Genomic DNA, 25,715 nt, shown 5'->3' with positions numbered 1-25,715 from the left:
GTTATTTTAAAATAGTTTTATGTGTGTATATATATATATATATATATATATATATATATATATGAGTATTTTTTGATTTTCATTTGTAGCTTTACCCTTTATTTACACATGCTCAGTCTCTGAGAATTAGAACTATTCTTTAAAGTTCTAAGATTAATATTTATTCAGGGTTATAGAGGTGGGCGATATAGCCTCAAAATTATATCAAGATATTTTAAGTATATTTGTGATACCGATATTTAATGACGATATATAAAAAAATATGGAAAAACGTTTTATTGGTGATTGCAGTTGGCAGGCAGCAGAACATATTAGTTTAAAAAAGTAACAAAATAAAGGGCATTTTTTTTACCCATTTCCAATTTTCATCAATGACAGACTACCTAATTCGAAGTGTAAATCTTTTGTCATAAGTTAGCAGGCAGCAGCAGTAGCTGTGTGTTCAACTTAAAGAAGACCGATCAGTGCATGACATCAGAATACCTTATTACCCCAGGGCTCCAGACGAACAGATTTGGTGGTGCTGGGGTTGTGTGCGGGAGTATTAAAATATAGACTATTTTTAATCAAAATGACTATTGATTTGCATTACTAAGTGCAACAGTAACAGGTGAAAAATCTAAATTTTATGTAGAACATCAATATATTCCACTCAATGGTACACAAATGCACCATTATTTTAGAATATGGAACCAACTTATGTGATTATGTGTGATTTAGTAGTAAACTGAAGAAAAGTTTGTTTTTCAATTCACTTTGTGACTTTTCATACTTCATACACAAAAAGTGTAAAATTCTGACAAAATCTGATTTCTTGATGATTTGTTATTTTATAATAGTGATTTTATAGTTTGAAAATATAGAGAAAATGTATATATGAATTACTAATAAGCCAATAAGTGCTCCTCTACTGCTGCCTACTGGTTATAATTGTGATTTGATGTATTTTTTTTTACATTTTACATAAGTGTTTGTTTACCATAAATAATATTGTCCCATTAATATGATCCCATTAAAAATAACATTCAAACTGGATCGTTTTGGAGCTTTGAAGTACTGGAAAAAGTTGTGCGAGATGCTTAAAAGTCATTGAAAGTGCTTGAATTTCTCTATCAAAATGTACAGATGCTGAAATGAATGATACGATATGATATATGATACGAAATATGATACAATATGATATACTTTATTGTAAAGTGCGCGGTCTGCATGCAGAAAAATGTTTCTGCATGCAAACATATAAATAAACAAAGCACATTAATCACACATGAAACATACTAAGCATACTAAACAGGGGGGCAAAACATGCAGACAGTATATCAAAAGTCACAGTGCATGCACAGTTATGCATTCAACTATTTCTACCACAACACCATGGTTACAGTTAGTGTTACTGCTTCTGCTTTCCTGATGTATGTCAGCGGTGTTTATAACAGAAAATTCTGTGCAGAATTGGAATGATTCTCAATAGATGTCTCAGCAACCTTCTAGTTTTGAACTGCGGTCAAGCAAGCCATGCTTTAAAAAATACTCGGTCAAGCCTGCCGCAGTTTTTTTTTTACGGTACGGGTGCTGCGAGCAGTCAAAATGTATGTAAAGAAGCTGTCATACACACATTTCCTTTATATATTTTCTTAATTTATCTTCAATTTTTAATTTTATGTTAATATAAATCGTTTATTGCTGTTTATTATTATATATGCATCCTAGCACTTCCACTGTGTCCCATTTTCCAACACTCATAAAAAGTGTCCTTTTATAGGTTAGCTCATTCTTTCAATTCATGTATTCAGAGTGACCCTGACTATCACTATATTGATTTTCAAGGCGTTTTACTGTATAGTATTGGAGAAAACTTAAAGCAAATTCCCCCCAGAAAATATAAATAAAAAAATAAAAAAATAAAACTCCATTGTTGCACTTATTTCCATATATTTCAACACTCATAAAAGTGTATGGTTTTTGGAAAAAATGACTGGCAAGTTCACCCCTTTTACATCATGTCCCATTTTCAAACACTCATAAATGTCTTTCTTTATAGGTTTGTTCATTCTGTCAGTTTATTAATGTCACACTGACTATTATGGTATTCATTTTCAAATATTTTTACTGTATATTTTAGGAGAAAATGAAAGGCAAATTCACTCTAATCAACTAAGTGAATAAGCACTTTTACATCATGTGCCATTTTCAAACCCTCATAAAAATCATTAATTTACAGGTTTTCTCATTCTTTTGATTGATTTCTATTTACAGTGACCATGATAATTACTGTATTAATTAAAAAGAATGATTCAGTGATTCTGTTCGTGAACTTTAGGTGCCTTGAATAACTCTGTTTTGGTGGAATGAAGGCACAACCTTTTGTACATGATGCCTGAATCATATCTATGTAAGCAACAAAAATGTGAATTTGTAAAAAAAAAAATTTGACGTCATGTGCATGCATATAAGGTTTTGGCAGGGTGTTTCATGATCGTCAACTACTGGCCTGGCATGTATAACATCGCCGCCGCCATGCAAAGCTTGGAAAGGTGGTTCCAGGCCATCATCCAGGCCCAGCAGGAGGACCGCGAGAGGTTCCGGAGCTGGATCGATCGGGAGGTTCGTGCCGAGGCCACCGGGCCACCCGCAACCCCCATCCATCTGCCGATGCACAAGATGGGACCCCAGGACGATCCGGAAGTCGGCAGAGTCAGCAGAGGCATGCGGGTGGCCCCGCGAACAGTGGCCGGTGCGCCTCATCCCCCTGCTCTCGGGCAAAGCTCAGCTGGCCGCGCATCAGCTCCCGGTGGCGAACCTCCTGGTCTTTGATGACTTGAAGAGGGCCATCATCCAGCGGATCGGCTGGTCCCCCGAGCAACATCGCCAGCGCTTCCGGTCCCTGGACTTGGGGGAAACCGGTCGGCTCTTCGCAATGGCCCAACAGCTCCGGGACTCCTGCCGCAAGTGGCTACTGGCCGGGGGAAGTGACGTGGAGCATGTCATCGACCTGGTGGTGCTGGAGCAGTTCATCGCTCGGCTACCAAGGAAGACGGCCGAGTGGGTCCAGTGCCACCGCCCCACGTCGCTGGACTCGGCTATCCATCTGGTGGAGGACCACATGGTGGCGTGCCCAGGGGTCGGCGAACCCTCTACCTCCCTCTCTTCCTCCTCCTTCTCTCTCTCACCCTATCCCTCTCCCTAGGTCCCGGCCAGCCAACCCTCCTCGAGTCCCGCCCTGGGGGCGGGGTGGGACGGACCAGGGGTCCTTCGCGGGTTCCAGAGCCCCGCCCAGGGGGGTCGGGACTGATGACCGCTGAAGTCGACAGCGGTTCTGTTTCTCCGCTCTCTCCACGCCAATCGTTCAGCCCACTCCCTGTCGCTGGGGCAGGGGGAAGGTCTGGGCTGGCCTGTTGGCATTGCGGGGACCCGGACCATTTTGTGGATAGGTGTCCAATGATTGACGTGGGGGCAATGATCCGGGTCCCGGACGCCCCGCAGGTCACCCCCGGTCATGCTGGCGAATACCAAAAACCTGTGAGTATCAAGGGGGGTATTTATCCAGCCTTGGTGGATTCAGGATGTAACCAAACCTCGATCCACTCAAAGCCTGATTCAACCGGGGGCATTGGATACAAGCCGCGTGGTAAAGGAGTAGATCGGAAATCTGTGATGCTAGTGTTTGTTACACCGTTTTTGTTTATTTTGGAGAATAAAATCATCAGCAGACAAACCGACCCCTCGTCCTCTACCTTCCAAGCCCTGAACCCTTCTACACTGATTATGCCTGCAATGCTATTATTTGTTTTGCTGTGTTTGTGTACCATAATCATCAGTCTGTTGAATAATCTACTAATATGCTGTAATTTCTTGTTTCCCCTTACCTGTAACTGAACAATAACAATAGTATTAAAATTAATTTTAGAATGAATTAAAATACAGATACAATAAGATTATACATGGTAAGACCACTTAAAGTAAAAATAAGTAAAATAGTATCAGTGCCATTGTTTGAAAACAGTTTTATTTGAATTTTACTTGAGTTAACCTATAAAGGGGCACTTTTTATGAGTGTTGGCAAATGGGACACAGTGAGGACACATTTTTGCTAGGACACATTTTTTTTTATTTTTGCTTTGCCTTTTCTCCAAAACTATACAGTAAAAGTCCTTTAAAAATTTAAACAGTGATAGTCAGGGTCACTCTAAATACATATGAATTGAAAGAATGAGCTAACCTGAAAAGGAACACTTTTAATGAGTGTTGCAATTTGGGACACAGTTGAAGTGATAGGACACATTTTGTTATACAAACACAAATTATATATATGTGTATATAAGTGCATTTAAAATACATAGAAGCTTATAAAAAACGACCTGCTGCATTACAAAAATATAGATTCGCTATTATTATAAATATTAGGGAATTTTCTGTCCTATAAAGCACTTTTAAACAGCAGGTATCTAATAGCTCCCTCTATCAGCGAAAGGCAAGAACGTAAACACACAACAAATGCTGTCCACAATTTGCATACTGTACACTGAACCCAACAGAATAAAATCAAAACAATTAATACTATAGCATGAAAATATATTTGCTTTTTATCAGTTTGATTTAACTCTCAAATTGAGAGATATCTATTCAGTGCTCAATGTTTTAGCTTTGATAACAAAAGTGAATATTTTCAATATAGATAAAAACACTAGGAGAACTGTTACATAAAACCTGACCTGTGTGTAGTGGAACAATTCATTTTATATTTAATTGGTGGAATTTAATTCTTTAAAGGGATCAAATGTAACCTGGATGTAGATCGAGTCCTTCAACACAACCAAAGCTTCAATGTCCTGAACCACTTCCCAAGTCAACATTTCCCTTGTAAAGTTAGGCAACACACAGAAAGGCCTCCTGTCCAGGTCTGGATCTGGGGACTTTTTTACTGTAAGACAACAGTGCCAACAACCGAGACACTTGTTGTAAGGTATATCACCCATTACCACTAACATGGCAATAAGGCTATATTAGGCTAATATGGTAACACATTAGAAAATGGAACACATATATGATATTAACCATTATTTTTCTCTAAATAAACTCCTAACTTGCTGTTATTAATAGTTAGTATTAATTATAATAGTAGATGTTAAGTTTAGGTATGGGGGTAGGTTTAAGTGATCTAAAATCAGAATCTAAACAGAAACAGATCGCAACGTACCCTAATCAGAAGCCGTGGATCAACAAGGAGGTGCAACTTCCGCTGAAAGCCTGCAACACTGCCTTCAGATCAGATGAAGCTGAGGCTTACAGCAAATCCAAGGCCAACCTGAGGAGGGCAATCAAAACGGCCAAGTACTGCTACAAGCTAAAGGTAAAGAAACACTTTTCCAACTCTGACCACCGACACATGTGGCAGGGCATCCAGGTCACCTGTGACTACTAGCCAAGCAACTCCACTATAACGGTCAAACACGTCTCTTTCCTTAAAGAGCTGAATGACTTTTATGCCTGCTTCGACAGTGACAGCAAGGAGACGGCCACCAAGATCACACTCTCAGCAGACCACCAACCCCTTAAACGCCAAAAGAACCAGTTATCTTCAGCCATCCTGGTGAACTTCTACCGGTGTGCAATCGAGAGCATCTTGAACAGTTGTAGAACAGTCTGGTATGGGAAATGCTCAGTTACTGACTGCATGACACTGCAGAGGGTGTTGAAAACTCCCCAAGGCATCACAGGGACACCACTTCCTACTATTGAGGACATCCAGAGAAAACACTGTCTACATCGAGCTTGCAGCATTGTCAAGGACTCCTCTTACCCTGAACATAGACTATTTAACCTCCTGCCCTCCAGGAGGCGCTTCAGGAGCAGGACAAGGACCAGCAGACTCAGGGACAGCTGTTCCCCTACACTGAAAACCCTAATAAGTTGACTGAACTAAATTAATTGAGTAAACCTGTTGCCTCAATTTAATTGAGCAATGGAGTCTCCCAAAACTTGCATATTTAAGTTTATTTAACTTGATGGTTTTGTAGACTGTACCTAAATCACTCAGAGGTTTAAATGTTGATACTTGATTCATTTGAAGTCACCATTGTGGTGGAAAGTGTTTGGTTTAGTTGGGATCTTGGTCCAGCTAGTTCATGTGTTAGCTTGTCTGCTGCTGTAACAGTGTATATTAAAACGCTGTTTTTGTGGCGAAAAAGACAACTTTAAATGAGCTCAGGTGTTATCAGATGTTTTTTGTTGATGAGAAAGTCATCACATAATATGTATTTGAGATCATAAAGTAAGTTTTGTTTGATATTAATAACAGGCACCAAGAGCAAAATACTTATTTTGAAGATGGACAGAATGAATGCATTTGAAATAATTTGAGTAAAAGGATCAAGTACTCACACACACAGACTTCTAGATTTAGCATATGCATCACAACAACGGTGACAAACAAAAGAGCTCCATAGCACAAACTCATCCTTATTTTACAACCTTTTTTTGTTCTGATTGTCACCATTGATGTGATGCATATCCAAAATCTTGATGTCTGTTTGTGACGACATGATCGATTTTCAAAAGGTAAGTACATTATTTTATCTACTACGGTTCTATCCATAAAAGTGAATCCACAGTTACAGCAATACATTTTATTTTAACTTGTCACCATTACAAGGAATTGTGCATGTCTGATCTCAACTCTCATTGCCACAATAACAGTGTTTTACAACACACAAGTTACAGCAGCAAGAGACAAACTAACACCAACAAAGAGCTAATAACACCTGAGCTCTTTTAAGTTTGTCTTTCTTCGCCACAAAAACAGCGTTTTAAAATACACTGTTACAGCAGCAAAAGACAAGCTTACACAAGAAGTAACTGGACCAAGATCCCAACTAAACCAAACACTTTCCACCACAATGGTGACTTCAAATGAATCAAGTATCAACATTTAAACCTCTATTAATTCTCAATAAGAGCTTCTCTAGATGTCTGACAGAAATAAAGTCACAGAACCTTGTAAGGAGGATCTGTAAACGTCTATATCGGACGTACACAAGATAGTAACTTTGCCCAATGGATTAGGTTGATGTTAAAATACGCAAACATAGTAATTTTTTGTTAAGTTTACTCAAAAAAGCGCTTGCGATAAGTTGCTTTTTTTTTTTTTAAGTTGACACAACCTTTTTTTTTTTACAGTGCACTATAGGGTTTACTGTATTTTCATAAATATTGTGACATTTTGTCAAAAGGTCAAAGATTAAATATGTTGTTGTTTGTTTTACTTCAGTGTGCAAATAGTGTGCGGTCAAAAATAAGAACATAATTTTCAGTTACATTTATATGTTGAGTTAACTTAAATATATAAGTACACTTGAATTTAATACCAAGTTAAGTGAACATAATCGTTTAAGTACATTAAATAAGCACCAAGTTTGGTGAACTGAGTGATTTAAGTACAATCTATAAAACCGTCAAGTTAAATAAACTTAAATATGTAAGTTTTGGGAAACTCCATTACTCAATTAAATTGAGGCAACGAGTTTACTCAATCAATTTAGTTCAGTCAACTTATTAGGGTTTTCTACAAAACCGTCAAGTTAAATAAACTTAAATATGTAAGTTTTGGGAGACTCCATTACTCAATTAAATTGAGGCAACGAGTTTACTCAATCAATTTAGTTCAGTCAACTTATTAGGGTTTCCAGTGTATTGGTCTAACGAGTTAAGCAGTAACGCTAGCTGCCATGTTCTTTCTCTCAAAGGAAAACGATTGGGCCACTTCATCAAATACTATAAGTTGTCGTTTCAATAATCATACCATATCAAAATCACGTACCACAAGGATAACATATTTCACTAGTAGAAGTCATGCAAAACAACTTTATATCTACATAACTTTACTCACCTAACATAATACACTAAAAAAAAACGTCCTCTTGAAATGTAGTTCAGCAAACCAAACAGACCAAAAGGACGAATTTTGTAATCCACCAATCAGTGCTTTTGTTCTCTTGTTGCTAGGCAGAATTCCTCCCATGGCCAATCACATTAAAGGAAGAACAGAGTGACGTTGAGTTTTTCCAAAGGATTACTCATGATTTTGAGCTCACAACACTTGAAATCTTAAGTTTATGCATTTTGAAGGTAAATTAGTTAAATTAACTCATATTTTTAAGTGACAGGGCCAAAACGCAAAATTTTAAGTAATGTTTAGTCAACATTACTTGATTTTTTAAGTCAAGACAACATTAGGGTTTACAGTGACAGCTATTTATTGTACATTTGTATCATATTGTAGATATGTCCTGTACTTACTACTAATTGTACTTCTGGTTAGATGCTAACTGCAGTTAGTTGCCTTGTACCTTACATGTGCAATGACAATAAAGTTGAATCTAATATAATCTAAGCTAATATAGTATGATTTACATTTATGAACACGTAATGGCTTGTATGTCATTTTCTGTCCCATGGCAAACACACACACACACACACACACACACACACACACACACACAAATAATAAGTAATGATAAAATAATGACAAAATCATCATTTTCATTCAGTTTAACATTTTAATGTTAACTCTTAGCAAGTGCTGGAATTAATTGAAATGACCAGCACCAGAATCACAAAGAACAGAATAAAACCCTTATATGTTATTTCAGGTAAATGCGTAAGACAAACTATGTAACTGAACAAAGTCAGCCTATTAATTACATGAGGTATACATTAATAATGTATATTTCCATGTTTATGCAAACATAAGAGATCCGAGATCCCATTGGATTATGTGTCTTACTCCTGAAAACAAAGAGATGAATTGTCTCTTCTCAAAAAGGAGTGAGTCAGCAGATTTTCTCAAAGACACATTAGACACTAGATTTTAATGTGGGACAAAATGTATACTTTTATATGATAACCATGTAATTACTGGGGCTGAAAATGTAAAGAAAACAGAAATGTTAGTTCTTTTTAATGCATTGTTTTTAATTGTTTATAATCTTCATTCTTAGGATAACAATCAAATTACACTTTTTTTCACTAATGACATGCATGATACATGCTGCTATTCTTATATTCTTCCTGATTGTCACATTTGATTAAAAATGAAAATAATACCCAATAAAGCCATCCTGTTACAAGAAAAGTGCTATGAAAAGCCCCAGTCTCTCTCGTACCTCACAAACCATGATGCCATCTAAGACTCCACCTTCCATCTTCTCTTAGCAGTATAAAGAAGGTAGAAACTGTATCTCTCTCTCCTTCCCTCTCTCTCTCTCTCTCTCTCTCTCTCTCTCTCTATCTCTCTCTCTCTCTCCCTTTCTCTCTTTCACCATTTCTTAATTTAAGCAAATCTTCAAGTCTCTAATATCAGAGCTAATCCTCAGAGCTGAGTCCTGGATCCTGAGCATCACAGTCTGTGAAACAGAACAGAACAGTGAAGCGCAATGGCTTCAGCCTGGAGTTCCTGGGGATGATCCTGACCATCTCTGGGTGGCTTGGCGTGATGGTTGCCTGTTGTTTGCCCATGTGGAGAGTAGCGGCGTACATAGGCCAGAACATCGTCATCACTCAGATCGTGTGCACCAACTGCACCTCAGATACAGCAAACAAGCCGCGCATTATGCTGGCAGCCGGGGTGACATTTATAATGTGTGGTCTGCAGCTGCTAGTGGCCGTCTGTTGGACAGCTAACGGCATCATCCTGGATTTCCACAACCCTCTTCTAGAGGAGACGCAAAAAAGGGAGTTTGGGAACTCGCTGTACTTTGGATGGGGCGCCTCCTGCCTGTTGATCCTAGGTGGAGCCATTTTGTCTTGTTCCTGCTCCTCAAAAGTACAGAACAATTCTGTGCCGAAAAGAGTGGACTACTCAGGGGTCAAATCTGTCTCTGTGAATGGATTTGACAGGAGATACTATGTTTGAGAGGTCTGAACCTTTGCACATGATGGACCTTGAGAGAAAAGCCAAGAAGACTGCTAAATGACGATTTAACAAATTATTGACTGATGCTGAACTTTGATTAACAACCAGGCAACTGTTTTTATTTTAATTTCATTTTATATTGTATTTGTTATTGTTGCAATTACTTTGTCTTTTGATCAAAGTTTTGCATGATCCAAATTCTAATAGGTGAATAATAAGTTGCTCTTTTATATCATTGAAATAATGATAATAAATGCAGATTTTTCCATGCATATTGCAAAATTAATGGTTACATTTTATTTTGAGTCCACTTGAGACATTCTAATAACTATAAGTAAATTCGTAACTAACTCTCATTAGAGTATTAGTAAACTGTTAGGTTAAGTTTAGAGTTAGAAGAATATGTTGTAATGTATGTGTAAAGTTACGTATAGTGGATTGTTAAAATAAAGTGTTACCATATTAATTTATGGACAGACATGCCTGTATGTATTTAAACAGGCATGAAATAACATTAAATCAACAAGGAACTGTAGCAAAAAAAACAACAACAAAAAAACAAAGAAAAGAAACGAAAAAGAGAAAAGAAAGTTGGAGAACTCTGAAACTAGAGTGAAGCAAACATTGCCCCCAAAACATGCACTTTGTAATAATTTGAAACCAATCCTTCTCTTAAAGGTCAACCACATCTATAAATGATACTCTCCGTGTCAGCCCAGACATGAATGGCTGGTTGTTCTAGTAAATCTCTAAACCTCTTTGTGCCTAATTCTTTAGTCAAGAGAGTGTAACTGAGACTTCCACGGGTGAAGATAAAAGCACCTGCTATATTACAGAGACGATGCATCTTCTGTAAATATTTCTCAAAATGTTCAGTAATTTGGAAAATATGTAAAGCTCTGATAGGTTAATATGCTAACCTACTTTTAAATAGTAATTAAATATTATCCTTCAAGGTACTGTAACAGTATTTAGTTTACTCTTTATTAAATTAAAATATTTACATACCAATGTGTATGAAAGAAAACCTACATTTGATGTAAATAGAATTTGGAGATGCTTATTCCACTTGTTCTGCATGCTCCAACATAAATAAACATTGCAAAGGTTGATGAAAGGTCACCAGGCTTCACATATCAATGCATGACTGATTAAAGACTAAGTGTGCACATAATGTGTGTGAGAGAGAAAGCAAGAGAGTCAATAATGCCTGATGCTGTTTAGGTTAGAGTGATCCTATTACTGTGTGGCCTTGAGGAATTGTGGATTGCTGATAGCAACTATGCTGTCAGGCATCACTGATTCAGTCTTTTGACTGTTGACTCTTAGCCCTCAGTGACTTTATTGCTCCTTCTCAGGTGACAAATCAATTGAATTATCATTGTCACATCAATCTCTGCTCATTGTATCCAAAAATTAAGTTTGTGATGGTAGTATACCTGTTTATGTACCTGAAGCATGCATTCAATCCTAAGCCATTGGAAGTGTTTCATTCAAAAGTCTAGACATGCAGTAGTCATGCCAGTTATCCTTTAACTAGTTGCCGTTGGGCTTTTCTTATCTACCCACCATTTGGTCTCTGAGTGGGAAATACCAGATGAAGAGAGTTAAATCATTAAACTAACTCGTTTCCATGCCAAGGTTAAGCTCACTCAAAGTTTAGCCAATCCCCAGAGACTTTTTTTTCCACCATAACTCCACCTTCCTTATCGTTGCATTATAAAGCATCAACCATTGTGCTGAGAGACTTTCCTTTGTGAATTCTGAAAACAGAATGGCAGCTCTAGGGTTAGAGATCCTAGGGGTCACTTTAGCTGTGTTCGGTTGGATTGTAGGCATTTTGTCTTGTGCTTTGCCCATGTGGATGGTCACAGCTTTCATCGGAGTGAACATCGTTACGGCGCAGACCATATGGGAGGGAATCTGGATGAACTGTGTGGTGCAAAGCACTGGTCAGATGCAGTGCAAAATCTACGACTCCATGCTGGCCTTGAGCTCAGACTTGCAGGCAGCCCGGGCTCTGTGTGTGATTGCCATTGTGATGGGAGTACTGGGATTCCTTCTCTCCATTTTGGGGGCCAAGTGCACTAAATGCCTAGATGAGGAGCGCGTAAAAGCCAAAGTTATGATCGCCGCTGGAGTCACCTTCATCTGTGCTGCAGTCATGCACTTGATCCCTGTGTGCTGGTCTGCTCATAATATCATCAGGTCCTTCTACAACCCTATAATCATTGAGGCACAAAAAAGGGAGATAGGTGCGTCTCTTTACCTGGGATGGGCAGCTAGTGCCCTTATGCTGATTGGCGGGGGGATTCTCTGCTGCAGTTGCCCCCCACAGGAGGAGAATAGGTACGGCCCACCCAGCAGGATGGTTTACTCCGCTGCACGTTCTGTTCCACTCAGTAACTTTGACAAACAAGACTATGTGTGAACAAACATACTGTTTATATGTGTTGCAACTCTGTTAATTTATGTCCTGAACAGAGAACATGATGACAAGGCTTAAGACTGTGTGTATTTATGTACAGTGAGTTCTGCTGTTTTGCCATTCAATTGTCTTTTCCTAATTTGCTGTGTGCTTTCTTTTGTTATGAAGAATTGCAAGTATTACATTATTACTAATAATACGCACATGAATAAGTATGTTCATAGCCATGTGTAAACTGATAACAATGTTGTCATTTTTAGTATTGTTATTACCAATAATTTAAATTTTTCTTCAGTGCTTTTTTCGTGAAATGTTCATTACATGGATCTATATAACGAACGAGTTCATGTTCTTGTAGTCGAAATGTGCCACTTCTCTGTCTGCTGCAGGGATTGAAAATTAACCTTAGCCATTAAAAAAATATTAATCATTTTTTCTATGTTACATGACTTTTTTTGGTACTTACCATTTTCATTAATTAACGTTCAAGTTTATTTGTATTTGTATAGAGCTTTTTACAATACAAATCGTTACAAAGCAACTTTACAGAAAATTATGTTTCTACAATATTTAGTAGTAGCTAGTAGTTTGTGCACGTTTGACAGGATTTTAGAAAAAATAAAAAATAATAATAATAATACAAGACGTAGTCAGCTAGACGATGTCCTATCAATATTATTAATTAATAGTTATTATATGATGCAGTCACACATGTAGCAACAATTGTTAGTTCTGTTTGTTGATTCAAGGTTAGCATCATCTGGGGTCCTCTGAGGGTCAGCATCATCTCTTCTCAGGTGTTCTGGATCCAGACTGGAGCTTGTGTAAATCCTAGTAACCACGGATGTAAATCCCGTGGCAAAACATAGAAACAAAATAGAGACATCATTAGCATAGCTGCTGATCCAACAAAGTAAAATTAGTTTAACCCAAGCTAATGAATAAAAATGCACATTTGATCAGATGCAACTACACTCACAATTTAAGAGATACATTATTCGTATGCTTGGCGAAAGAGATGTGTTTTTAATCTAGATTTAAACAGAGAGAGTGTGTCTAAACCCCGAACATTATCAGGAAGGCTATTCCAGAGTTTGGGAGCCAAATGTGAGAAAGCTCTACCACCTTTAGTGGACTTTGCTATCCTAGGAACTACCAAAAGTCCAGCGTTTTGTGACCTTAGGGTGCGTGATGGGTTGTAACGTGGTAGAAGGCTAGTTAGGTACGCAGGAGCTAAACCATTTAGGGCCTTATAGGTAAGTAATGATAATTTGTAACTGATACGGAACTTAATAGGTAGCCAGTGCAGAGACTGTAAAATTGGGGTAATATGATCATATTTTCTTGACCTGGTAAGGACTCTAGCTGCTGCATTTTGGACTACCTGTAGCTTGTTTATTGACGAAGCAGGACAACCACCTAGAAGTGCATTACAATAGTCCAGTCTAGAGGTCATGAAAGCATGAACTAGCTTTTCTGCATCAGAAACAGATAACATGTTTCGTAGCTTGGCAATGTTTCTAAGATGGAAGAATGCAGTTTTTGTAACATTGGAAATATGATTTTCAAAAGACAAATTGCTGTCTAATATAACACCTAGATTTCTGACTGTAGAGGAAGTAACAGTACATCCGTCTAGTTGCAGATTGTAATCTACAAGATTCTGTGTAGTGTTTTTGGTCCTATAATTAATATCTCTGTCTTATCCGAATTTAATTGGAGAAAATTATTTGTCATCCAATCTTTTACATTTTTAACACACTCTGTTAGCTTAGATAATTGGGAAGTTTCATATGGTCTCGTTGAGATATATAGCTGAGTATCATCAGCATAACAGTGGAAGCTAATTCCGTATTTTCTAATAATATTACCAAGGGGCAACATGTATATTGAAAATAGAAGGGGACCTAGGACGGATCCTTGTGGCACTCCATATTTTACTGATGATAAATGAGATGACACCCCATTTAAGTAAACAAAATGGTAGCGATCGGACAGGTAGGATCTAAACCATCTTAGAGCCTGCCCTTGAATACCTGTATAGTTTTGTAATCGATCTATGAGTATGTCATGATCTATGGTGTCGAACGCAGCACTAAGATCAAGTAAGACTAGAAATGAGATGCAGCCTTGATCTGACGCAAGGAGCAGGTCATTTGTAATTTTAACAAGTGCAGTTTCTGTGCTATGGTGGGGCCTAAAACCTGACTGAAATTCTTCATACAGATCATTTTTATGCAGGAAGGTGCTCAATTGAGCAGACACAACTTTTTCTAAAATTTTAGACATAAATGGAAGATTTGAAATAGGCCTATAATTTGCCAGGACACAAGGAACTAGTTTTGGTTTCTTAATAAGAGGCTTGATAACCGCCGGCTTGAATGGTTTTGGGACGTGACCTAAAGATAGCGACGAGTTAATGATATTGAGAAGCGGTTCTTCGGCTACAGGTAACAACTCTTTCAGTAATTTAGTTGGTACAGGATCTAATAAACATGTTGTTGGTTTAGATACAGTGATAAGTTTATTTAGCTCTTCCTGTCCTATAGTTGTAAAGCACTGCAGTTTATCTTTGGGTGCGATGGATGAAACTGAAGTGTTAGACGCTGTAGAATCTACGTTCGCTATTGTATTTCTAATGTTATCTATTTTATCAGTGAAGAAATTCATAAAGTCATTATTATTTAACGTTGGTGGAATATTTGAATCAGGTGGCGTCTGGTAATTTGTTAATTTAGCCACTGTGCTAAATAAAAACCTTTGATTGTTTCGGTTATTTTCAATGAGTTTGTGGATATGCTCTGCCCTAGCAGTTTTTAGAGCCTGTCTATAGCTGGACATACTGTTTTTCCATGCAATTCTAAAGACTTCCAAGTTAGTTTTTCTCCATTTGCGTTCAAGACTACTAGTTACTTTCTTGAGAGAGTGAGTATTACTGTTATACCATGGCACAGTACGTTTTTCTCTAACCTTTTTTTAATTTGATGGGGGCAACAGCTTCTAATGTATTAGAGAAAATAGTGCCCATGTTGTCAGTCATTTCGTCTAATTCATGTGTATTTTTGGGTACAAATAGCAGTTGAGATAGATCAGGCAGGTTATTTGCGAATCTGTCTTTGGTGGCTGGAACAATAGTTCTGCCCAGACGGTAACGCTGAGACATATAGTTAATATCAGTTATACGCAGCACGCACGATACAAGGAAATGGTCTGTAATATCATCACTTTGGGTTACAATATCTATAGCAGTAAGATCGATTCCATGAAATATAATTAAATCTAGTGTATGATTAAAACGATAAGTGGGCCCGGTGACATTTTGCTTGACTCCAAAGGAGTTTATTAGGTCAGTAGACGCAAGTCCTAATGTATCTTTTGTATTATCAACGTGAATATTAAAATCTCCCAAGATTAGCGCCTTATCAACTGTATCTAGAAGGTCTGAGAGGAAATCTGCAAATTCTTTTAGGAATTCTGTATACGGCCCTGGTGGTCTATACACAGTAGCAGGAGCAAGAGCTACATTAGATTTCTTTTGCATGTCTGACAGTGTAACATTAAGCAGAAGTATTTCAAAAGAGTTAAACCTGTATCCTGTTTTCTGGGTAACATTGAGAATATCACTATATATTGTTGCAACACCTCCTATAACAGTAGTTTGGTGGAGTAGACTCATTTAGACCAAAATAATCATTTGGTTTTAGCCAGGTTTCAGTCAAGCAGAGTACATCAAAACTATTATCTGTGATAATTTAATTTACAATAACTGCTTTTGGTGTGAGTGATCTAATATTTATGAGCCCAAAAAAATTTTTTTGTTCATTTACATTTTTCTGGTTTAATTACGATAAGATTTTTTCTAGATCCTACATTATATTTTGACCTCACTATTCGGGGAACAGACACAGTCTTAATAGTTTTTACAGCGCAAGTACTTTTATCATTTAAGCGGGTGGAACAAAACTCATCATAATAGTTATCTGAGAATTGTCTTACTAGTCACATGGAGCGAAGTGTCCTGGAGATGTTGTCAGAAAGCAGCTCCGCTCCGATTCTGCTGGGGTGTAATCCATCAGTGCGAAACAGCCTAGGATGCTCCCAGAAAAGATTCCAGTTATTAACAAATAGCAGTTTCTGTTCTTTACACCATGACAACAACCATTCATTTAAAGCAAAAAGTCTACTGAACCTTTCGTGTCCTCGTCGATACGTGGGCAGTGGTCCTGACACGATGATCATCGCCGCGGGCGTCGTTCTGCGAACCATCTCGATCAGGCTGCTGAAGTCCCTCTTCAGTGTCTCCGTCTGCCGCAGCGTGGTGTCGTTAACCCCGGCGTGAAGCACGACCGCTCTGGGGCTCTCGTCGGCCTTCAGGGTCGCGGGTATCTGCGCAGAAACATCGAGAACACGAGCACCAGGGAAACAATGAGTGTGCACTTTACCTTTGGCTAACGTAGCACGGATGTGTCGGACGATGAAGTCTCCGATGATCACAGCATCGCGTCCTGTCTCGCGGAGGGGAGCGAAGCGGTTCCGGATGGAGATCTCGGAGGCAGGAGGGGGAGAAGTCGTTGCCCGGGACCCGGCTCGCATCCTCCGCTGTGGATGCACCCAGGGTCCGTGGTGTCCCGGCATCGGAGTGATGGACATCTGGGAAGATCGCGTCCTGGGTGCACCGGGCCTTTGCAGAGAAACACACGGAGTAGACGTGGTGGGACTGTTAGCAGCACGCTGTATACTTACCCCGGACTTGTGAGCGTCAGCCCGGGATGATTCCAGCGTGGCTCTCCGCTCTCTCAGCCGGGCCTGCCTCACCTCCAGGTCGCGAATCTGCTTCCCCACGGCCTCGAGCTCGAACTGCACAGAATGCAGATCGAGCATGTCCCCACCTGCAATCAAAGGTAGACATTCATCCGCCATTAAAGCAAGTGACAGTGAGTACAGCAGTGGTAATGTGTGTGAATAGAGTATTAGCAATGTAAGTGCAGTAAGCAGCAACCACGCTTGCTGATGCTAACGGGCTATAAGCTAATAGCGGACCCGGGAGATCAAAATAAAACTAGTGATAGCGAGGCGCTCTGATTGTTTTTGTTGTAGAATACAATAGAGGATATATTCACACGTTATATAAACGGAAACGATGGTGTATAAAATTGATTTTTAAGTTAAAAATAGTCGATAAAAAGCATATAGTGACGGAGCTCAAACGCAGTACAGACGCCAACAACAAACAGGAAGTGACGTCTCTTAACATAAAAACAAGCAGAAAAAAAGAAAGAAACTGCAGTGAACAAACTTACCGTGCCAATTTGTCAAGTTGTCTAGGAAACACAATGAAGAATATTCTGTTTTAGAGTCTCAATAATGAGGTGATGAGTTGAATCAGCTGTCACTAGGCCTATTTATTCACCTGTTTTCGAGGTCTTCTCGCTCTTTGCACAATAATTGTGTCTTTGTCTGGGACCTAATCTAAGCCAGTCCCAGACAATGGGCCTGTTTCAGGAATGAAGATGAGGCACTGAGTCATGGAATGTAACAAAAACACAGAAGAATCTCTTAGAGCTTGAAGCTGCTTAAAGACCTTTAAGGACATCCATGCAGCTTTGAGTATTTTAGCTTAAAGAACTGTAACTCTGATACAGTTGATTATCATGCAATCCATAAAATATGAGACATAATTTGCGATGCCTTTACACATTGGCTGATGTGTGTCTATACATTTAAAGTTAATTAGCATTTTTCCCAAGGGCGACTTCCTCCCCCATCTTCCCTATATGCTGTATCCGAATGTAAGTAAATTTGTCTGATCAATTAATGATATTGACTAGTCCTCTCTAATGAACAATAGTAAAGTTTGTGTAAAAATGAAAAGATCCTAGAACTTTTTGAGTTCTTCACATTGTACACTGTATAATGGACAATATGGTATTTATTATATAAGGGGTAGTGAATGAGGAAATAGAAAGATTTTCTTTGTAGAAGAAAGTATACAGATGAAATTGTTATATCACATGGATATTTGAAAATTGCTAAAAATGCTGTAACACTCTGGGAACACATATTAATTAGTTCCTAAGGCTGACGATACACAGGGCAACTTTTTGATCAATGTTGCCGGGCAACATTGGGCCAATGACCGATCTAAAGTATCCAGATATATATTTGTTACCCATTTTCAATGTGAAAGTGCCCAAGCAACATAATTAAAAAAAAAAAAAAAAAAAAAAAAACACCTTGACTGGCAAATATGCTCAAACATTTGCCCCGTGTATAATCAGCTTAAGAGTTTTCCTTCAATAAATTCTTAATTTGCAGATAGAAAGTAATGGAGTAGTTGTAGAAGTTACTGTATGTTTAGGTATCTAAAATATAGTCATGCAGCATAAGGCATTAATGCAGTATGTGCTTTATAAGTACTACTTATAAACAGGTAATATGATAGTAATATGCATCCTTATAAGCAACTAGTTAATAGTGAACAGTGTTGAATAGTCTAAATTGTTACCAAAAACGCTGTATTATTAATGCCAGGAAAGTAGCTGGTGATGTAACTTTGTAAAGAAACAATATAATCATGCTCACATACCTACAGACTGAACACTTAAAGGTGCAATGGGTGATTGTCTTCAGAAACATTTTTTGTTATGCTTGTTGAAACTCTTTTCACATCCCTATAGAAATCATTAAGTTAGGTGGTCTAAATGTTTTTATCTGTATTTATATATTCTTTGGAAGGTGCAGAACCAAGAAATGTACATCCAATCAAAACGCTCAGTCTGAGCGTTTTAAATGGCTTCTGTCAACGTATGAATCTGCATAAATCTGCGCACCCTGTTCGCGCAGACAGGATATGTCATCAACGCGTTCATGCACGCTTTGCAGACAGAGCAAGAATGGCAGACAAACATCAACAACCTGTTCTTCCTTACTGGTATTGTAGTACTTTTTAAAGTTTCTTGCTGGTGTAAGACAAATGATGTAGCCCAGTGGTTCCCAATTACAGTCCACGCATACATATTTTGCATGTCTCACTTAGTTAACACACCCAATTCAGATTACAGACTCGTTAGAAGTGAGCTACATGAATGAACTGTGATCCGATCAATATGACTCCTACACCGTGTTCATTGCTCCCTACTCAATGAGTAGGGGTTTAATTCATTGCTGAAATTGGGAACAGCTACAGCACCCTATTGTAGTAATGTTGTCTCTGGTTTTCTGGTCTGTGAGCATAAATTAGTTCAGGGGATGTGGCTTTGGACAGCGATTGCAGGGTGGGTGGGACGTTTGCTCTCAGTGCTATCAGGCTAATTTTAGCATTTTCCAAGATCGCTTATTGCACCTTTAATACACGTGCATGACATCGCCATTTTCACAAATTCACAGAGAAGATAACGACATTTTTTATGAAAATGTGCACCTTGAAACATGTTCAAAATTTGCATTTTCACCTGAACATTTCATCAAAACAGATGCCGAATTTAGGGTCCCAGTACTAACTGAGTAATGTCTAAATGCCACATCCAACTGTTGAGAATTTTCCTGACCATGTGCATCTTTTTTTGATGACAGTTCACTCATTTTCTAATGGCACAGACGATTACAAACTATTTCCAGGAATCTGACAATAGGTTCAGTTACATCAGTGACCTCCACACTTCAATCCAATAGTATGTATGCAAAGTCCAAAAAAAAGTTATGATGTTATCATGCCAGTATGGGCCAGAATTTAAGGAATCTTTCCAATGACTTGTTGAATCCATGTCAAGAAGAAAATCAGGCTTATCCAGGGATAAAAGTTGGCTCTACTCAGTATCAGAAGGATGTGCCTAATAAAGTGTCCATTGAGAGTAGGCCATCTGACTCAATAACGTACAATGGACTACCTCAAAAATGTAAGGAATGAGGGCAACCTTCCAAATATTTTCTCATAGCTCCCCCTGTGTTTTGAATTTCTAGTGCTTGGTTGACTCATAAATTGTGGAGAGGTTCTAAGTCCAAGGTATTTATTGTACATAACCAACAAAAGGAACATGAGAAATGCATTGGTGTATCTGACAAGACATAACAAGACACACACAGCAACAACCAGCAAGTAAAGAGGGCAGCCAAAAGAACTACACCAGGCCTACAAAACAAAGACACAAAACAAGCAGAACTACAAACTAAAAGTCAACCTACAAAACAGGGCACTTGTGACATGGACTCTGGACAATTTCAATATAATTTTTTTTGGATTAATTTAAAGTGAATTTCGGAATGCTGAAAACACAGACAGCAGCAGAGATATAGGAATACACAACCTCTGGTGTGCATTATTTTCTAATAATTCAACTGCTTAATGTCAATTACTCCCTATGTGATATAAGCGTTTCCTTTAACAGAGAAAATTATGTTTAAAATCAACCCTGTGAAAACAGATGGAGAGAGATGGAAGCAAGGACAATTCATTAATAATTCATAGGTTATTGTTCAGATGATTCAATTAGAAAATCACAGAAATTTGCAACAGTGCAAATTCATAAAACATAAACATGTCACATAAAAAATGGAAAGCACTACATTTATTTTATTTAATGGCGGATACAATTTACATGATGGCAAATTTGTTTCAATTCACACACACACACACACACACACACACACACACACACACACACACACACACACACACACACACAAAATGCAATTGTAGGTTATATTTTAAAAAAGGTGGATAAAACAATTGTAAACTATTGAATAATTATTCAATTAAGGGTTTGATGCAGACCAACAGTAGAGGAATTGCTACACAGCAAAAAAAATCTGAGCAAGCAAAGACTATTGTTATTCTTGAGTTACTGAGTTAAAGTTACATTGTTGATTATTGCAGCCCTATGATTGTTCAACAAAGTATTTCCAGCATTTTAAATACAATCTGAGGAATTTCTTAAAAGTTGTTTGTTCAAAATTTTTTCAAAAGAGTCTTTCAGTTATACATGCAAACATCAAGAATCAACCTGTCAATCTCAACAATGGTGAAAATCCAAAAAGCATGTTGCAGTGCATTCTGGGTGCCACCTATCAAAATTCATCCATGGCTCCCATGATGCATTGCGGCATGAATAAATTATTAGCTGAATTGTTTCAGTAATTTCCTTTATTCTTACTATTCTATTTTTGTTTTTTATGTTTCTTTTAGTAGTTTGTTTTCTAATGTTTAGAGTTGTTCTATTTTTCTGAATATGCTGTTTGTCATCATTGTTGAGATTCCTACACTAATTTTTGATGTATGTGTGTGCCTAAAGCAAGCTTTTCTTATGATCAGAACAACTTTCAAGAAATCATTTTAATTTGTGGGTACTATACAATCACAGGGTTGTTATAATCAATGAGGTCAATAAAATCTGTTTAGGCTTTAATTGAGTTTGGTGATTCAGGTCAAATGCCCATGTTTTGATTTTTTTCTTGCCTGTTTGTTACAATTCAGTTGTAACAGCCAAACCAAATCTGACTTTAAAAATGTAAGGCTCAAGAGCCCAACTAAAGCAAACACTGACCACTATAATGGTGACATAAAAATAGTGATTTTCATCTTTGTTGATTCTGCATGTTAACATCAGGTCTCATCAATAATGGTCAATCATCCCTCAATTAATCACTTAATTATCTCATTAACTTCAACTCAGCTTCAGTGTTAATTTAAAACTCCTATTTTAAAACTTTCACACTCTTGAGTGTGGTCTCACATGTACTCCCAGCAGAGTTATAATGTAGATTTGTTTTGAGCACAGATGTTGTGAACCATATAGAAACCTTGGCTTTCTGGCAGCGAATGGCTTTTCAGCCATCTGTACCGTGACTGTAAAGCTGATTAAGGCTCTTTCTGAGATTTTCTTTGAAAAAGAAAAGCTGTTATTGGCAACCACTAAGATGCTGGTTGGGTTCAGTTGCATGGTGAAAACACTGTCTTATCAGAGTCCATCATTTCTGTCAGGATTAGCAACAAATATTGGTCCTAGACAATGAGGTTCCCCATACTGCAACCAATGTACTGTGACATCATCGTAGTGCAGGGTCAAGTCTGTGGTACTGAAGTGCTCAGGCCATTCTCATCCACGGCCTTAAGGAGCTTGGTTTGATAAACCTGAAGCATGGGCATTCAGCTTATATTCTATGAAGAGAATGTAAGGAATAAGAAAATATGTATTTTCTTGTAATAGAAGAAAAATATGTAGTTTATTAATTTTGTACTGAAAAAGTGCTTGAATGCCCTGGATCTTCTTGAAGCAATGCCTGTATGACCCATGGTTAGAGTATTTACTATTTTTCCATAAAAAAGAATACACTTTTTTCTTATATAGTTACTACTACACTACTAATAAAGACATATTGACACTTAGACATACTGAAAAAACATACCAAGAAAAATGTAATTATCTTAGATCATATTGCATTTCTTTTGATTTTATTTATGTATGTGGCCATGAAGTAATCCAAAAGTAATTATTAATCATTACTTGTGATATTTCTGATTACATTTTTATGAAGTAACCCTCCCGAACTTACTTACAGCACAGTCCAGGTATTAACTAAAACAATTTGAAAAATTTTGAAAACCAGTTGATGGAACATTTACTTAATTTTAAATGTCCATTGTACACAACAGCAAGCTACACATTGTAAACTTTGCTACTATTTTCCAACCAAAACTGGCAATAATTGTCTGCAAAAAGAGATTTTTGTACTAACACTGCTCCTTATAGACATCTGCTTTTCACAGATGACAATAATTTAAACAATTATGGGAAATACAGTAAAATGACCTGTCAATATAAAACAATATCTCCAAAAAGTTTATTTTGTCTCTACCTTCATTGTGGAATGTGCACAAACATTGACACACAAATTGTTGTGCTCTTACTTGATCTTTTGTTCTTGATTCCCAATACTTTCCAGGAATGGAGAGCAGTTTTTGTTCTGGTGTGACTAGCCCTTCTTTGTGTAATGTCTCCATCCTAACAGGCTCCTCCTCTCTACCTGATCTGGGCTATAAAGGACACTTGTTTTGTCACAGATGCGCTCTGTTTGCTCCGAGGCATTGGTCCAAATTAGGCTTACATTGCAGGTTTTCAAACTGCTGTCCAGTTATTTTACCAGTATCTCTGGCATTGCATGTAGCTGGCACAGATCCTTCAAGAAGACATGTCTTTAGGCCTGGAGCTCATCGGTATTGTGTCATGTGTGCTGGGCTGGCTTTTGGCCATCGTGGCTTGTACTCTCCCCATGTGGAGGGTCACAGCCTTCATCGGCTCCAACATTGTGACGGCTCAGATTATCTGGGATGGCCTGTGGATGTCCTGCGTGGTTCAGAGCACCGGACAGATGCAGTGTAAAGTCTATGACTCCATGCTGGCTCTCTCTCAGGATCTTCAAGCAGCTCGAGCCCTGACTGTGATATCCATCCTTCTGACTGTCCTGGCTGTATTGGTGTCCATCGGTGGAGCCAAGTGCACTAATTGCATTGAAGAAGAGTCATCCAAAGCTAAAGTCATGATCTTCGGAGGGGTGCTGTTCATCGTAGCTGGGCTTATGCAGCTGATTCCTGTATCCTGGTCTGCCAACAGCATCATCAGGGACTTTTACAACCCTTTGCTGCCTGACGCCCGGAGACGGGAGATGGGAGCAGCGCTCTACATCGGCTGGGCAGCAGCCGCACTCCTGATTTTGGGTGGATCGTTGCTTTGTTGCTCCTGCCCTCCACAGGAGAAAAAATATAACCTGTCTCGGATGCCGTATCCTGCGTCTCGCTCGACAGGTGGGGGAGGATATGACAGAAGAGACTATGTGTGAAACAAACAAAGGACAACTCTGAATTCAGGGTTGCAGTGTTCAATACATGGGCAAAAAATACGCCATACATTCTCCATCGTGGGGGAAACATGTCTTATGAAGTTGTTTGATGTTTTAGTTTTTCATTTAAGTGCGATTTTGTCTGTTCAGAGTATAAGGACACTTACAGTGAGAAATTACCTTTTGTAATTGCTTTGAACATGCATTCTATGTCAGTTACGTTCAACTGAAATCTCAACGAAACGTCATTTTTAGTTAACTGAGGTGTATAAAGTCGATTTATTGGTAATTTCTTTTAGTTTTCTGGACTAGTTACACTAAGATTTTAGGTTTGATTTAGATGTATTTTGACATAGAGAAGTTGACTGTGTGTTCACTATATGTTGTAGAATTAAAAATGCCAATATCCTTTTTTCTTAAACCATCAACTAGACACTGTGCATGATTCAAATTGTAATGGGCATTTCTTTATTATTTATACTTGTCTATTTGTACAAATTGAATTTTTTTATATGTATATTATTGGTTCATACTACCACTTAAATTCGTAAGCTAAAATATTAAATAACAAAATAAACTGAACTAAAAGCTGGACCAAGGTTCATTTAAGTGTAGAAATGTGAGAGGAGGGTCAGAATGGTGGGAGTTTGAGTACTTTATCTGAGAGCACAGAGACGGAAAGGACAACGGAGTACAGGTTTCTGTAAAAGGTAATTTTGTCCTTTAGTGTCCATATTATAGACTGTTTACGGTAGTACTGTAATGCTGATCAACAAAATTAAGATGTTGTTAGGTGTTCCAGTAAAACAATAAATTAATACATCAACCCATGATGCATTTTAATTATTGTATGGATGCTTAAAATCATCTCTGTATCTCTTTTTTATTAGGGTGTAATGATGACTAGAGAAAACCTGAAACTTAAGCCATGAGGCCATGTTACCTCCACTTAGCAACAAAGCTAAATGCACACCAGTAATCATCAGCAGGTCACCTAACAAGTGAGGGTGGCAAATGGTGGCAAGTGGGACAGAACAACAGAGAAACAGCAGAGTTACACAAAATACACTTGTCAGAGCTTAATTATTTAACTGAAGAATTAGCTTCATTAGGACAAATAAATAAATAAACATTACTAATTATGATAATAGTAATAGTAACAATAAAACAAACAAACAAACAAAAAATAAAAAAATAAATAAAAAGGAAAGTTCTTCAGAAACCACTTTTTTATATCTGTTGTGTAATGTGTTGTAACTAAATTACTTGATGGAGAACCAATTTTGCCAGCTTCTAACAGTGGCAACGTGAAATATTGAAGAGGGCCTCATATGGGTGACGCATACATCAGCATATCACTTTACCAGGGTATGCCACCTGTTTCTATAAACACAGGATCAGTGTCAGCTCACATAAGAACAGCATGCAGGCTAAATAACCTACCTCGATAATATTAACACCATAAACATCATTTTTTGTCTTATTTTAAAATAATAATCATGTTAGAATATATTACTTTAGTGTTTGAGCTATATAAAAAAATGT

The 25,715-nt window shown here is 37.9% G+C and overlaps 3 protein-coding genes across 3 annotated transcripts; 2 read left to right on the top strand and 1 right to left on the bottom strand.

Moving 5' to 3' along the window:
• The first annotated feature begins 5,137 nt into the window (after nt 1–5,137).
• On the top strand, nt 5,138–11,494 carry LOC132123263 (uncharacterized). The gene is made up of 3 exons (XM_059533825.1): nt 5,138–5,350; nt 5,423–5,633; nt 9,393–11,494. Exons 1-3 carry the CDS (start codon nt 5,138–5,140, stop codon nt 9,908–9,910), a joined length of 942 nt encoding a protein of 313 aa, XP_059389808.1. The 3' UTR covers nt 9,911–11,494.
• A 127-nt stretch (nt 11,495–11,621) lies between these two features.
• Nucleotides 11,622–24,956, top strand: LOC132123091 (claudin-3-like). Its single transcript, XM_059533633.1, has 2 exons — nt 11,622–12,165; nt 23,518–24,956. The coding sequence occupies exons 1-2, from the start codon at nt 11,685–11,687 to the stop codon at nt 24,168–24,170; spliced, it is 1,134 nt and encodes a 377-aa protein (XP_059389616.1). The 5' UTR covers nt 11,622–11,684; the 3' UTR covers nt 24,171–24,956.
• Nucleotides 13,012–17,573, bottom strand: LOC132123083 (uncharacterized). The gene is made up of 2 exons (XM_059533625.1): nt 16,335–17,573; nt 13,012–13,169 (listed from the first exon to the last, which is right to left on the bottom strand). The coding sequence occupies exon 1, from the start codon at nt 17,256–17,258 to the stop codon at nt 16,338–16,340; it is 921 nt and encodes a 306-aa protein (XP_059389608.1). The 5' UTR covers nt 17,259–17,573; the 3' UTR covers nt 13,012–13,169; nt 16,335–16,337.
• Nucleotides 24,957–25,715: the final 759 nt, after the last annotated feature.

This window comes from Carassius carassius, chromosome 41 (assembly GCF_963082965.1).
Source record: "Carassius carassius chromosome 41, fCarCar2.1, whole genome shotgun sequence".
Classification (NCBI taxonomy): domain Eukaryota; kingdom Metazoa; phylum Chordata; class Actinopteri; order Cypriniformes; family Cyprinidae; genus Carassius; species Carassius carassius.
Note: the sequence above shows the minus strand (reverse complement) of the source record. Positions and strands in the feature narration are given on the sequence as shown.

Bases quoted from the DNA above. Each gene is read 5' to 3' on its own strand.
- LOC132123083 (XM_059533625.1), bottom strand. From the start codon at position 17,258: ATGGCGGATGAATGTCTACCTTTGATTGCAGGTGGGGACATGCTCGAT.
- LOC132123091 (XM_059533633.1), top strand. From the start codon at position 11,685: ATGGCAGCTCTAGGGTTAGAGATCCTAGGGGTCACTTTAGCTGTGTTC. The intron at 12,166-23,517 runs GTGCGTCTCTTT...AGATCCTTCAAG, and splicing joins GGCACAAAAAAGGGAGATAG to AAGACATGTCTTTAGGCCTG.
- LOC132123263 (XM_059533825.1), top strand. From the start codon at position 5,138: ATGGGGGTAGGTTTAAGTGATCTAAAATCAGAATCTAAACAGAAACAG. The intron at 5,351-5,422 runs GTAAAGAAACAC...TGTGACTACTAG, and splicing joins AGTACTGCTACAAGCTAAAG to CCAAGCAACTCCACTATAAC. The intron at 5,634-9,392 runs GTAGAACAGTCT...CTGGATCCTGAG, and splicing joins CGAGAGCATCTTGAACAGTT to CATCACAGTCTGTGAAACAG.